We start from the raw sequence: 15,199 nt of genomic DNA on the forward strand, positions 1-15,199 counted from the left end.
GCTGGATTTGATCAAAGCAAACAGAGGAATTGGTACAGAGACTAGTTAATTTACACTCAAATGCTTCTGGCAATATTGTTTGTTTTTTAAACTGTGATGCCAGTATAACACATCGAGTTGGACCAAGGAGGGAAAATAGGCAAGCAGATGGAGACGACGGCTAGCAGAGAGAGACAAGAGTCAAGATGAGGTCTTACAAATTAATGTTTGAAGTTTCTTTCCATCGTCATTTCATGGAAATCATTGCATTTGTGTCACACATGAGCAGCTTAATGTATGACCAACATGCTCAATATATTCAGACTGCCTCCATAATTCAACCAAAGCTAATGTACACACTCCCACCTGACTGTCAGCCCTCCAATCTAGTTTATTTGCTGCTTGTCCAACAGCATCAAAGTGCCATCTGTCCGTCTGTCTATCTGTTAGTGTCAATGAAAGGTCTCCGCCCCCTCCGTGTCGCTTCCTATGATCTGTGTGACTGGCTGCCAGTGACCCCCCGTGACCTCCAGCTGTGTGTCATGACAACGGAGCACTGACAAATGTCAGAGGAGATACTGGCTTCCTCCGTCTCCTAAGCCTCTCCCTCGGGTAGGAGCCCACCCACACAGCCTGGCCAGACACTGCAGAGGAGGGGAGGAGGGAGACAGAGGGAAGACATGTGTCTGTCCGTCCGTCTGTGCGTCTGCCCTCCCAGCGCGCTGAACCTGCCGTAATCAAGTGAAAGGGCACACTGTCCACTGAGAGGGGAGGATACAGACAGACAGTCTGAACGGGGAGAAAGAGAGTTGGATGCTTTCTGTGTAATTAGGAAGGGGATAGCTGATAGGGAGCAGCGGCGGGGCGGGTTGCTGTGTTATTTTGGAGCGTGCCGTGTTAAGCAGGGTGTTAAAGGCAGATGTGTCAGACATGAGAGTATGTGTTGAGGTGGAGGGGAGGTGGGGCGGGGAGAGTGGCATGTTTGGGTTATTTTCGAGTGCATTGTCGGGTTGTCGAGGAGCATGTGAGCTCAGCTTCGGTGTGTGTGTGGTGCTGGGGCGTGTTGTGATGATTCCGGTGGTGGTGGTGAAGTGTGAACTGTGAAAATGTGTGATGGGGTGAGTGTGTGCGTGCGTGCATGCGTGTGTGTGTGTGTGTGTGTGTGCGTGTGTGTGTGTGTGTTTCCTCCCAGGCCGCTCCACCTCCCCAGCAAACTGCCTCTGCATGCATAATTAACCAGGATGACTGGGGAGGTAAACACACAGGGAGACGTTCCATCCTTCCACTCTGCGTGCCTCCATTTATGTGTGCGTCTGTGTGTTAGGGGGTTGTGTGAGTGCACCGGGGTTGTGTGTGCGTGTGCGTACATTTACATATGTGTATGTGTCAGATAGACAGAGAGCAGGAAAAAGACTTTAAGCGAGAGTGCTTCAGAGCCAGAGTTGATGGAACGAGAGAGCTGTCTGTTTCTCTCTTTGTGTGTGTGTGTGTGTGTGTGTGTGTGTGCATGCATGTGGCTTGTGTGTACGTGTATGTGTGTGTGCATGCGTGTGTGTGGAGAGAAAGAAGATAAATCCCATCTCAAGCTGCCTCTGAAGATGATGCGATGAAAGAGAGAGAGAGAGGATAAAAAAAGAATGAAGGGGGGACTGTAACCAGTCGCAGCTCTGCACATTATGAACCATCCAGCGGAACAATCAGATTCACCCTCCTCTCTTCCGTCACCCTTCCCTCCCTCCCTTACACTCCTTTCCCCAGGTCCATCCTTCCTGATGATATTTTATTTACATTCACGCACATTCAAACGGCTGAGGTCCTCCTTGGTATGTTTTCTTCTGAAAACACACACAGAAAAGCACACACAAGTGCACAAACATTCAAACTCTGATCACTTTCAGGTTTACAGTAACAATGAATGTGGTTATGAGGGCAGGTGTCTTGATACGATTTGAAGCAGGCAGAGCTCAAGATAATCAATCACTTGTCTAGCAGCTCATGTCTGTCTGTAGGGGTGAAGCATTTGGCTAATTATGGACCCGACCGCATTGTAAGCTGGCACACAATCTACCATTTTGCATGCATCTGTGTGTGTGTAAAAATGTATGTGTGTGTGTGTGTGTGTGTGTGTGTGTGGCAATTGCCGCAGCTCATATTTCCCAGGAGCCCAGGTTGTAAAGCCCACTCAGTAAATCATCTATCCTCCTCTGTCCTCTACACCCCCTTCTCCTCATCCTCCTCCTCTTCAACATTATCATTCTATCACTCTTTCCCTCCGCTCGTACCCCCCACCACCACCACCACCACCCCCCCAAACGCCTCAGCTGACTCTCTCCCGCCATTAGACCCCCGACGGCTTGTTGTCTTTCCCCTCCCATTGCCATTCTCCTCTCCAGTCACGGCACGGGGCCGGAGAGAGAGATTTGAGAGTGCAAAAGAAAGAGAGAGGATGTTAGAAAAAAAACTAAAGAGAGAGAATAAGGAGGAGAAAGGTACCTTGGCACAGATAACATTGAGAAAACAGAAGCAGAGAGTCAGTGTAGAAGGGAAAAAGAAAGAAAGAATATGTGTTTGTGTGCAAATGAAAGACAGACAGTGGGCGATATGTGTGTTTGCTTCTTCTTCATCCCTCCATCTTTGTTCTCAAACAACAGCAAAATCAATGCGAGCACCACCTAATGAACAGACAGACAGATAGACAGATCAACAGAGAGGATTCGGCGATCTCAGCATGTATCCCTCGCCCTCTCTCCTCTTTGACCCCTACTGAGGCAGGCAGCAGCGCGACATGACGCGGTGCATCCACAATTACAGCAGTCTGCCGGCTCCACAATGCCAGGGCCCTCTGTGGAAGATAGAAGTGGAAGGAGGAGGTGCAGCGTGGAGGTGGAGAGGAGACGTGATTGGAATGTAGACGCCACGCGTGTGTTTGAGTGCAGGAGAAAAAAAAAACAGAAGGAGGAGTGAAGTAAATTGATTGGGGAGAGGGTTCCTTTGGTTTGTTTGCTTAGTTTTTTGGTGAGAGACACACAAACAGTGCAAAATCCAATTAATTATTCTTCATAATAGGCTATTGTGGGGAAGAGCGGATGTGACAGAAACTCACACAAGCGTACAGATAGACACATGGCATCACGACACTGGATCCCAAAGTGATGTGTGCCTCAGTCCATCATCTCTGTTGTGCTTGGCAAGCTTGGCCTGGCAGAATCCCACCCCTTGTCCCCTATAAGCATCTTATTTAGGTCATTGTGTAAACAAGTATCCTCACACACACACACACACACACACACACACACACATCGCCGTGGGTGAAGCACTAGTAGGCTGCAGGCAGGGGAGATAGGAAGGTAGGAGGGAGGACAGAGAATCTCCAGGGGAATCTATGGGTGTGTGTGTGTGTGTGTGTGTTTGTGTTTCTCTATGAATGTGCATGTTTGTTGTGTGTGTGTGTGTGTGTGTGTGTGTGTGTATGTGTGTATTTAACATACAGCCAAAAGCTGTGGACCTGCATACATAAACACAAACAAACCTACACTCACTCAAAAACTCTCACACACACAAGAATGAAAAGATGCAACACACACACTGCTTTGCTTCCTTACACACACACACACACACAACACAAATTGTGTGTTTCAGAGATGAATAATGCTACTGTGTGTCTGGTGGGATGCACCACTGTCCCTGGGGCGGGTTGAATGCCGGGATATTGTGCTGGAACTGGCTGACACACACACACACACACACACACATACACACACAAATACACACTTAAGCACACACACAAGCTCAGTGCTCTGTCTCCAGGTGACTCTGTTCCTTTTATAGAGCAGGAGCATTCTCCACCCCTCCTCTCTTCCTTTTTCTTTTGTATGAATGCATAAACACACACTCAAGTTCTCACACACACATACACATGCATAGGCAGGCAAAAGATTACAGACAAACATTGCCACGTGCACTCACATACTGGAACAAGCACACCAAACACAAAGCACACAAATACTCTATGACACCCCTACTGGTGTACTGAAAACATGCACGCGAACACACACACTAACACTTCCTACTTCCCCTCGGAGGGAATTGGAGTTTGCATCTGTGCAGGAAAAGACAGGGAGGAGAGAGGAGAAGAAAAGGAGGGCTCAATTGAACCTTTTATGAAACACTGCATCAAAGACCAACCAGAAGATATCACTTTACATTGTTTGTTTAGGTAATAAACTGTAATATCTTAGAGTGGCTAGGAAAAGGGGCTAAGTCTGGGGATCATACTTGATACAAAACAGTTATGAATAATGCATCATACAAAATCAGCTGGAAAACTAAACAGCCACAGTGGCTCTGTAAGTGAGTTCAGTGCAGACCCAACACAAATGCTGCTCAGATGTCATCTCATTGCTGTGGCCTGCAGTCTTTCAACAATTTCCTGTTCTCTATTATGCTCTGTAGACATGTTCATACACACCCGCACACAGTTGCGCAATTGTTGTGATTATTTATCTATTACAGATAAGTAATTAAGTTCCCACACACTACTCTGTCCTTTCTCTCCCAGACATGTCAATCACTGCACCAGAGACTGCATCACATGCCTGTCCCTCCATCTTAAGTAACAGATCCTGGAGCCTGCACAATTGAAGGGCCATTTTATACACACACACACACACACAAGAATGCACATACACACACGCATATGCACAGTTTCTGGACAAGACAAAACAAGTATTAGTGCTGCGAGCAATCTAAAGTACAATTATTGTTGTGAAATCAAGTGCGATTTGTAGAATATATTTGTGCTTGTGGGTTAAAAATCTACACAACACACATGGGATTAAGACACCTGTGTGTGTTTGAATGTTTCCGTGACTGAGTGTGAGGAAAATCATCTTCAATGGTTCTCAGAAAGGGGAGGAATTTAGTTTTGACCCCGGGTGAATGTTAAAATAGAATTTAACAATGAAAATTGCAGAATGCATAAACCCTTGGCTCAACCATGCTAACCCTCTCTCTTTTCTCTTGCCTCCCCCTCTCTCCCTGTTTTCAGAACCCCTAACCCCCTTCCCCCCCTTCCCGTCTCACCTCACCTCCCCCTCCCTGCTCTGGCTACAGACGGAGAGAGTTATGCAGTCCTTCCGTGAGCGCAGTGGTGGTTACCACAGCAACCAACCCTGCTATCAGCAGGAGCCCCATGAATTATCCCGCCTGGAGACCTACCGGCAACACCCACATCATCCCCACCCCCAGCACCCGCACCCAGGGCCCGGTCCACATCCAGGCCCGGGCCCAGGCCCAGGGCACACCAGGTCAGGCTATGAGGCTCATTCACTGGCTAACCCCACAAGCATGCCTCCAGCTGGAGGACCAGGAGCTGCAGGAGGACCCAAGGACTGTTACAGCCAGCAAGCCTACTCTGGTTACCCAGGCAATGGTGGAGGGAATGGAAGTGGAAATGGGGGCTCAGCACCCCAGCAGGCAAAGAAATCTTACAGAGGAAGCAAAGTACCACCACCAAACCCTAGTCAGCACCTACAGGGTCCTGGGGGCTATAGTAACCACATGGGCCCTGGGACTTACACAGCCCAGTATATGAGTGAGGGCCACCTCCAGCAGAAATGGGAGGACCCAGCCCAGTTAGCACAGTATGACCAGGAGATGGTGGGGCGCATAGAGGCTGGTGGTACCCCTGCACCTGGCTCCTCCCAGTACATGGACCAGAACATGCTAGGCCACTCCCAGACCCAGTGCCACCAGCCCTCCACCCCTGCCTATACCAGCCCCCATCACCAGCCCCACCCTCCTAACCCTGCCCCCTCCCCTCTCATGTACCCCCAGAGCCACCTGCACTACCCCCAGCACTCACCCTCTCCTTCACCATACATGGAAAAGTGTAGCCCAATGCCCCACTGTTATAAAGGGTACAATATGCCGCCCAATTCCCAGTATGGCAGACAAATGAGCAGCCACAGCAATCTGAAGCAGGGGGGTTACAGGTCGACTCAGAACAGTTATGGCTACCAGCAGCCTCCCTCCAGAGCTTACGAGCAGCAGCCCCCTTTACAAACCATGACCAGTCCCCAGGAGCCCCACCCTAAATACCAACACTACAGCCAACCTCAACAAAACTACTGTCTGTCAGAGTTGTCTGTCAGATCACCAGAACAGTATTATCAGACTTGTAGCCCCTCTTCAAGCCACTCTCCTGCACGCTCTGTAGGGCGTTCCCCCTCGTACAGCTCTACCCCTTCACCACTAATGACCAATCCAGAGTCATTTCAGTATGGCCAACCTCCCATGACGCCTGGGGCGGCGTCCTCCTCTTCATCCTCTTCAGCTGGTTTGCAGGAGCAAGCCAGTACCAACGCCATGTTGATGCCCCCACGCTCACACCCCTCACCCAACGTGCCCCACGGAGTCCCCCACAGTTACACAACCACGCCGCAGGTTCCCACCATGAAAGAACGCTTTTCAGAGAAGCTGTTGTCAAACCCAAGTTTGTGGAGCCTGAATGCCCTCACCTCTCAGGTAGAGAACATCTCTAATAATGTCCAGCAGCTTTTGCTTTCAGAGGCCCTGGTGGCCAACAAGAAAGGCAGCAAGCGCAGCAGTGGAGGGAGCAACAGCAGTGCTGGAAGTGGGGCATCCTCCAAAAAGGGTGAGGAGTACAAAGGTCCTCCATATCCAGATGGCGGTGGTGGCAGTGTGGCAGGAGGCCCCATGCAGGACCCTTATTCTACCCCACAACACCAGCCAATGCCCATGGAACTCCACGAGGGAGGCTACTCCAGCAGTAGTGATGAACAACTGGAGAGAGGCTACTACTACTGTGGTCAGGGCAGAAGTCCAGCACAGGCCCCCAATAACACACAACTCAGCGTGGACACAGCTTCTTCATGCTCCATGACATCTCCAGATGATATGTCCACCAGGTCTGGGGACTCAGGTCTGCACAACCTTACCCCCGACCCTACGAGATGCCAGTCAGGGCAGGGGGGAGATGGCATGAATACTCCTGTGAAGAGCATTGGCGATGAGAGGTCTCCTACAAGCATTACAATCCACAGTCCTATGAAACAGGAAAGGGACTCCCCTTCAGATATACAGCATATCAATGAGCCTGTTAAAGAAAACTTTGAAGAATCAGCCTGGACAGAGAAATCGGCTGAGAAAGAGGAGCTGACAGAAAAGACTCTTGACCGTGAGAGAGATTCAGACACAACTAAATCTACAGAGAATCTGGAGAAATGGTCAGATGAAGAGAAATGCCCAGCTCTCTACAGCAAAGTAAACAAAGAGATGACAGAAAAAAGCTATTGCTATAAGGAGACAGTGTACCAAGAGGTCCAGAGCAAATATGACCCTGATGCAAGAGACTCAGTTGAACAGTCCCCAGCAGCCCTCTCTGACTCCAGTCACAAGGAACACTTTGGCCAAGAAATGAAATCGGAGGCATTCAAATCTGAGTCTCCAACTGCTTCTGAGAGCTCGGTGAAAACATTACCTTTCATTTCCAGGGGTGACCTTGAGCAGGATCAATATTCCACAGAGAAGGAGGACAGCTCAGAGAATACCTCTCCAACCCCCCAAGTCGAGGCCTTGGATGAGAGCAACTCAGACAAGAGAGAGAGCAGAGATGAGATGGACGAAGAGGAGGGGGAAGGAGAGGAGGGGGCAGATGAAGAGGGAGAGGATGAAATACAGAAACAAAAGCAACACTCTGTTTCCCCTCCTCTGTCTGCAGAGGTTAGACAGGAACTGGGAGAGGGGGAGAAAGTGAGCCAGTCATCGACTGAGGAGCACATGAATAATAGAGATGGGCCAGAGAAGCCTCCTAGAGATCTCTGCAGCAGGACAGACAGTCAGAGTACGGAGCTCCATATTGACATTGATTCTGCAGGGGCGCCTGCTCATCCAAATGCAGCAGCTGCAACAGCAGCAGCTGATGCTTCTGCAAGGGAGTCAGCCATTGGTGACACGGCTCCTCAGCCTCAGTCTGCAATGCCAGTCTTCTCCGCTCTCAATGACAAGGCAGCACCTCCAGCACAGGCCAGGGATCATATTGATCACAGTGATGCTAAAGTGCTGGAGCCAGACTCTCCTCAGCTGCCAGGAAAGTCGATACTTCCCTCAGCCCCCTCCTGGGCAGACACTCCACCCTCCCCAAAAAAAGGTGATGAGGACATGGAGCCGGGCATCAGCTGCGCCAGTGCTGTGACCCCATTGGCCAAGCCAGAGCCTGTGGCCCCATCTGCTCAGCCAAGGGCATTTGGACGTAAGCATGCTAGGGGCAGAAGAAGAATCATGCATTCAGGTGTGGGAATCAGGCGACAGCTAGGTTTGGAGAGGGAGGGGGAAAAGGACGAAGAAGGTGCCCCCTCACCGACACAGAAACCCTGCATGCCTCCAAGCAAAACTGTGCTATTCTCAGATCAAATGGACCTAGCTCATCAGGAATCTATTGTGAGCCAGACTCCCAAAATGCTAACTGATGGTTTTCGTTCAAGAATGTGCACTCGCTCATTCAATGCACCAGACTTGCCACCCAAAGTTGAGCCTCATGTGAAGAGAAAACCAGGCCCAAAGCCAGGCTCAAAGCCCGGGCTGAAACCTGGACCAAAACCTGGACCAAAACCAGGGCCAAAACCAGGAGCAAAGCCAGGTCCAAAAGCTGGGCCTAAGCCTGGCCTAAAGCCTGGACCAAAGCCTGGACTAAAACCTGGACCTAAACCAGGACCAAAACCAGGACCAAAACCTGTGCCAAATGAACCAGAGCTGCCACTGAAAATTGAGACTCCTGTGAAACGAAAACCAGGGCCCAAATCAGGTTCAAAACCTGGGCCAAAACCCGGATCAAAACCTGGACCAAAACCTGGTCCAAAACCAGCTCTTAAGCCAGGTCCAAAACCAGGACCTAAGCCTGGACCCAAGCCTGCAGATGTTCTGCCCCCTGCTGATATTTCACCCATCAAGGCCCCAGTGGGTCGCCCCAAAGGCTCAGTTTCCAAGGCAAAGCTGGTACAAGACATTCAACCACTGACAGGACTGCAAAGCCGGGGCAGGAAGAGCCTAAAAGCTACAATATCACAAGTAAACCAGGAAGAAAAACAGGCAAACCACGAGGCAAAGGCACCAGAGAAGGAGGGTAAGAACATGGTGTTGAGATCCAGAAAGCCCTCACAAGAAAAACTGTCAAAAGAAAAAGAAAAAATCAGAGGGGAAGATATTGCACCCCAGACACTAACAGAAATCAAAGCAAGTGACATTTCTCCGAAAGCAGAGGAATCTGTTACTGTGGAACAAGCTTTACCTCCAATTTCTAATGCAGTCAAAAGCACAGATGTTCCAGCAGACCCATCCGCACCGCTTGACCCACCAGTCCCAATTACGCAATCTGAAGAAAAGATATCACTTCCATTAAAACGGAATCTTAGCCCAGAGCTTTCTACAATGCCAGTGAAGAAAAAGAGGGGTCCAAAGCCCAAACCAAAATCATTACCACCCAAACCTCCCCTGCTGGAACAGATTGTCTCTACACCTAAAGAGAAGTCTGTCCGGGGCCCCAGAAGAAAGCGAGGGCCACCCAAGAAAGCCCCTGTGGTCACTCCCCCACCCAAAGACACTCCTCCCAACATCAGTGACACTGATATCACAAGTGATGTGCCTGTGGTGCCTCCTCAGTGCCCCACTAAAACAAAGGTTCTTCCACCACGCAAAGGCAGAGGACAGAAGTATGAGGCCATGGTGCAGAAAATTACATCTCCTAGCTCAAAGAAACACCTCCCAATTCCCCAGATAGACAGCAATCTAACTGATGATGTGACAACCAAGGCTTCGTCTCAACATGTCTTAAAGGAAGGTGAGACATCTACGCTCATAAACAGCAGTGAGGTGATTGAGGGACAAGTGAAAAGCATAGAGTGTAGACAAGAAGGATTGAAACAGAGAAAAGAGGAGATGGCACAAGAAAGAGAAAAGCATGAGGTGAGTCAAGAGGCATTGATGCCAGAGGAGGTGAGACAGGGGGTGGGAGAAGAGGTTGTAGATAAGGAGGAGACGAGACAGGAAAATATTAAACCAGGGACACAGCACGGTGTTGGAGCTGACAAGGTTTGGAGCTCAATGGATGGCCCGGTGGAAGTCACAGCTCCAGGAAAGTGGACGCAACAGGCCTCAGAAGGCGTATCTACTGCAGCCACTAAGTCTGCCAGAACTAAAAGGAAGAGATGGGCCATGGTGGAGAGCACAGATGCCTCTGTAGTAGCCTTGGAAGCAGGGAACCTAATAGTTACAACGCCAAGGCTAGCTAAGCAGAGGGCCATTAAAAACAACCACGAGATGCACCTAAAGCAGAGGAGGAAGAAGAGAAAAGGCCAAACACCTCTAGAAGAAACGGAGACAGTCGAGGAGACAAATATTGAAACAACGGAACAACAACAGGAGAGGGTAGAAGAGAAGGTAACCCCCGCAGAGTCCACAGTACCTCTGCCAATCAGCCCAGATGAAATCACAGAAGCCCCCCAGGTGACCAGCACAGAACTCATCCAGAAACCCAGGAGAGGAAGAAAACCATCAGCAAATCCAACAAAGAGGAAACGAGGCAAATCCTCATCAGAGCAGATTCCTGGCAAGCCAGTGAAGGTTCACAAAAAGCCTGGGCCAAAGCCTGGGATGAAAGACGCCATCGAGGTTATTGAGGCAGTAGTAAGGGCTGCAGGATGTGAACGGGCTGAAAAAGAGGAGAGAGAAAAAGAAGAGAGGGAAAGAATGGAAAGAGAAACAGAGGAAAAGCAGGAGACGTGTATCGTGGGTCCTGTGGTCACAATATCAGAAAAACAGCCTGAGACAATTTCTGTGAAAAGAATCAGGCGCAAACCAGTCCATCAAAATTCAAAACTGTCTTTCTGTCCTTACGTACGGATTAACAACTCCAGAGATTTTTCCTCTTGGTGTGCCATCGTGAACAAGCCTGAGGATGCAGTAATATTTCAGAGACGAAGAAAAAAGGGCATACTCAGAATGAGGAATCCTTTCACAGTAGCAAAGATAGTGCCACACACTGCTGCCATGCTACAGGGACCCTTGGTAAATAAAGATCTAATTGACCGGTGTCTTACATGTAGCCTGTGTGGAAAGCCAGCAAATTACAGAGACCTAGGTGATTTGTGTGGACCCTACTACACAGAGGATGGCGTTCCACGGAAAAGTTTGACGATCAGGCACCCAGAATCCCTCAGGGAAGAGCCAGAGCAAACCACTAGTAGCAGCAGTGAAGAACCAGGCAACTCCTTGAAGGATGAGAGCGAGGACAGCACAGAAAAGGAGGGCAATACAGAAGCATCCACTCAAGAAGGCAGTAGTAGTAGGCACCATCATTGGCGCCACAGACGGGCAGAAAGAACAGAAAGAATGGGTCAGGAGGGTGGTCTGCGAAGATTAACCCTCCGTGAGAGGTTCAGGAGGATGAGGCAGCTCCAGGCCATCAGGACGGGGGCCTCAAGTGACCAAGAGGGCAGTAACAGCACGTTCCAAAGGCGACAAGTGGAGGCAGAGGCCAAGGAGCACTGGGCCCATGAAAACTGTGCCATCTGGACCAAGGGGGTAATTATGATAGCTGGGAGGCTATACGGACTGAAGGAGGCTGCCAACAATTCAGCCAAAACGGTACGATAGCAATCATCAACACTGAGTTTATACTGTTCTGTAATGTGCACATGTTTATGGAAGTTATCAGAGATACTGTGAACAGTCACTTTCAGAATATGTGAAGCTTCTTTGACATTTTTTTTCAACGTTTTTTCCTCTTTTCTTCTCTCTATCCCTATGTGCCCCTATTGGTCGATTTGTTTGTCTCTTTACTGGTCTCGGTCCATATGTCCGTCTGTCTGACTAACCCCAGAACTGCTACAAGTGCCAGATTGTGGGGGCGTCCCTCAGCTGCTGTTGGAGAGGTTGCTCTCATAAATACCACTATGTCTGCGCCAAAGAGATAGGTAAGAGACCACAGAGCGACAAGGGATGAAAAGGGAAGAAGAGTCAGGCAGAGGGAGGAGAAGCGAGGAGGGAAATTGGGAATGGGAAATTGAACGTGGGTTTAGTGGGCAATAGGGAGGGGAACAAATAAGGCAGGTAGGAAAAAAAAAGGAGAAAAATGAAAGGAGAGGGGAGAAAGAGAGGGGAGGGAGAGCGGATGTGGGTAAAACGAGAGAAGGAAAACGCATCAAGAAGTAACATTATTGAGTGCGAGGAGAGATGTCTGAGAGTGCTGGGGGAGAGCAAAAGAGGAGAGGAAGGAGGGAAAGAGGGAGGGAGCTTTGAATAAAGGGGATGATGAGAGGAAAGTGGGACCCTGGAGTGCGCAAGAGGGAGAGGGGGGAAGAGATAGAGGGGGGGGGGGGGGGGGGGGGGGGGGGGTGTATGTGTGCATTATTGACCACAACCCCTGTGGCTCCATCCATCCATTCTGCTGTCTGGGGACTGAACGTGCATGTGTGCGTGTTTGCATGAATTTATGTGTGTGGCTTGCCTAAATGCTTCATGATGAGTCTTACGTCTTACAACCACGATGCCAATGTATGCTCCCCTCAATGCTTGTATGTGTGTGTGTGTGTGTCCCTGTTCTTTGTTGTCAATATAAGTGAGTGTCTGTGTGTCAGCACATGTGTTGTATGGCCTCCCCTTACATTACCTCATGCCAAGGAAGTACAGTGTGAGGATTAGAAGGCCTGCCACGTCTGCCTAGCCAGCACAGGGAGCAGAGCGAGGCCCTTTTAATCCTGCTGAGTGCACCAGCCATATCTGACTGCCTGCCTGCATCGCAACTCATCCACTCAGTCTCTCTCTTTCCTCTGTTGCTCTCTCTCTCTCTCTCTCTCTCTCTCTCTTGCTGTGCACCTCTGTCTTGCTCATTTTTCATTTTAACCCCACCTCTATGTCATTTATCTGGATTTTTCGAGGGAGGTTGAAGGGCTTGTTGTGCGTATTCGCCTCGTGCTATTTGGTTCATTTATTGTTATTGTCTATCTGCAACACTGTAGCTTATTCTCTCCTTTTCTCTGCTTTCTCGGTCTTTGCCTAGGCTGCACATTTCACGAGGATGACTTCTCCATCAAATGTCCTAAACATGAGGTAAGAAAATGAAAGGCTCAAAACTTGTGAATACATGCACGTCAATCCTTACATTGTCCATTTTTATCTGACTTCTGCTGATTGGCTCCAGATTATTACTGCACCCTGCTTTAACATTACGTTATGTATTAAAGAAAGTGGGGGGGGGGTTGGATGGAGGGAATTTTTGGATCCAAGTTAGTGTGCCTTAGCATCTCCCAGGGTAACAACCTCTCAGACATGAATGTTTTCGTATGTGTGTATGCACAATAGGTTTCTTTTCCCTTTAGGATACTTATGCCCTCTCTGCTCTGAAAACCTTCTCCCCTCGCCTCCCTTCCTAGCCTACCCCCCCCATCCCACTCAGCTCCATCCTTCATCTCTCTCCTCTGCATGGAAAAAATTGAGTTCACACATTGCTGTCACAAGCAGCAGCACCGTGGTTGGATAGATGATACAGTGCAAAACAGAAAACACAAGTGCCAGCTCTTGTAAAACAGAGAAAGAATCGGAGGAGAAAACATCAGGGTTCAGGGTGGTGTTCATCCCTATCTACTCCCATGCCAATATGATGAGGATCAGGATCTCATTTTGGACTGACCGGTATTTTGTTACCAAATCAATATGTACCCAGTGACCTTGGCAAGCTAAACCCATATCACCCACCAGTGGCTGTGTGAGCACTTAGTTATGCCCCTTGTGTTTTACTGTCACTCGCTGTTATGACTGCAGAGCACTGCAATTACAATGGGTCACTGTTTTTGTGTTAATCTGAACAGTCCACACCACAGTCAACTTTCCTGCAAGACAGACGCCATCTGGTGGCGGCGTATTTACAGTGCAGCGCGTAGAGGAAGGTCAAATGCAGAGGGAGCTGGTGGCGGTGGTGGTGTGGGGAGGGAAGGGGGGTGGAGAGGGAGGGATGCTGACATTCAGCAGGGAGCAGCGGTGCATTGAGGCAGCAGTGGCAGTAGCCTCCCTTCCTCCCTCCCCTCTCTGCATCTCTCCGTCCTCCCTCCCTCTCTCCCCCTTCCTTTCCTGTTCTCCTCTGTGCAGACTGACAGGGATGAAAAGCTGGCTGCTGATCAAAACACCCCACCCAGCATAGCTGCCTGCTATCCTCCCCACATGCTCTCTCCACCCTTCCTCTCTCTTACTCTCTCCCTCTTTCTCTTGTTATTTTTTTTTTTCTGTTCCCCTTATTTTGCTTCTGCGCTCCCCCGCTGCTCCAGCTCCCTTCCGTCTCACTCCCTTCACCTCTCATCTCCTGCGAGCTCCCTTTTCCATTTTCAGCCATCCTCCCTTCATCCCTCCTCATCCCTTCCTCCCTCTTTCTCTCTCATCTCCTCTCTGCTCCTCTCCTCGCCTCTCTTCACCTCAACTCCCACGTCTAAGCAGCAGAAATAGAGTATGAGAAACAGAGAGAAAAGGAGAGCAAGACACAGAGAGATTGTTGTTAGCGGGCTGAGGCAGAGCTGTCATCAGCTCAGGGATCTGAGGGTCTGTGTGTGTGGGTCTGTGCCGTGCCAATTTACTCTGAGCAGCCTAATCAAAGGGAAGAGCAGACACACACACACACACACACACACACACACACACATACACACACAAGCACGCAACTACCCCACCTATGGGTCCCCCTCTGAAATTCTCCCTCTGCATGTGTTCACTTGGTTTCAGGGTAATGGAACAGACATATTGATGAAATTGCACACACATGCTGCCCTCAGCTGTGGATTTTTCGAGAGCTGAGGGGGACACACCACACAGGTTGATTAACAGGTTACCTGTAACCTCTCGCACGTACACGCATGGCGAGGGAGAGGGAGACAAGCGGAGAGACGGGGAGAGGAAAAACTGTTTTTGCGCTGCAGCTGAGTGGGAACAAAAGACGAATGGGGGCAGTTACATCAGAGAGCGACAGAATGAAAGCGACAGACAGAAAGAGAGAAGAAGGGCAGCAAAGGGAGAGACACTCGGTGATGGGGAAGCAGAAAAAAAAACAAGTGAAGGTGTAAAAAAAATGAGCTACTCCAGGGGATAAACAGAAAGAGAGGGAGTGAGGGAGGGTAATTTCAAAGAGGGAGTGGGAGAAAGAATGAAAGGGAGAGAAAGA

General features: G+C 49.6%; 1 protein-coding gene across 1 annotated transcript; it reads left to right on the forward strand.

Annotated features, from left to right (window-relative positions):
- The first annotated feature begins 5,103 nt into the window (after nucleotides 1-5,103).
- LOC139217369 (retinoic acid-induced protein 1) lies at nucleotides 5,104-13,116 on the forward strand. Its single transcript, XM_070848706.1, has 3 exons — nucleotides 5,104-11,640; nucleotides 11,876-11,969; nucleotides 13,055-13,116. Exons 1-3 carry the CDS (start codon nucleotides 5,104-5,106, stop codon nucleotides 13,114-13,116), a joined length of 6,693 nt encoding a protein of 2,230 aa, XP_070704807.1.
- The last annotated feature ends 2,083 nt before the right edge of the window (nucleotides 13,117-15,199 follow it).

Source organism: Pempheris klunzingeri, chromosome 17 (genome assembly GCF_042242105.1).
Source record: "Pempheris klunzingeri isolate RE-2024b chromosome 17, fPemKlu1.hap1, whole genome shotgun sequence".
Classification (NCBI taxonomy): Eukaryota; Metazoa; Chordata; class Actinopteri; order Acropomatiformes; family Pempheridae; genus Pempheris; species Pempheris klunzingeri.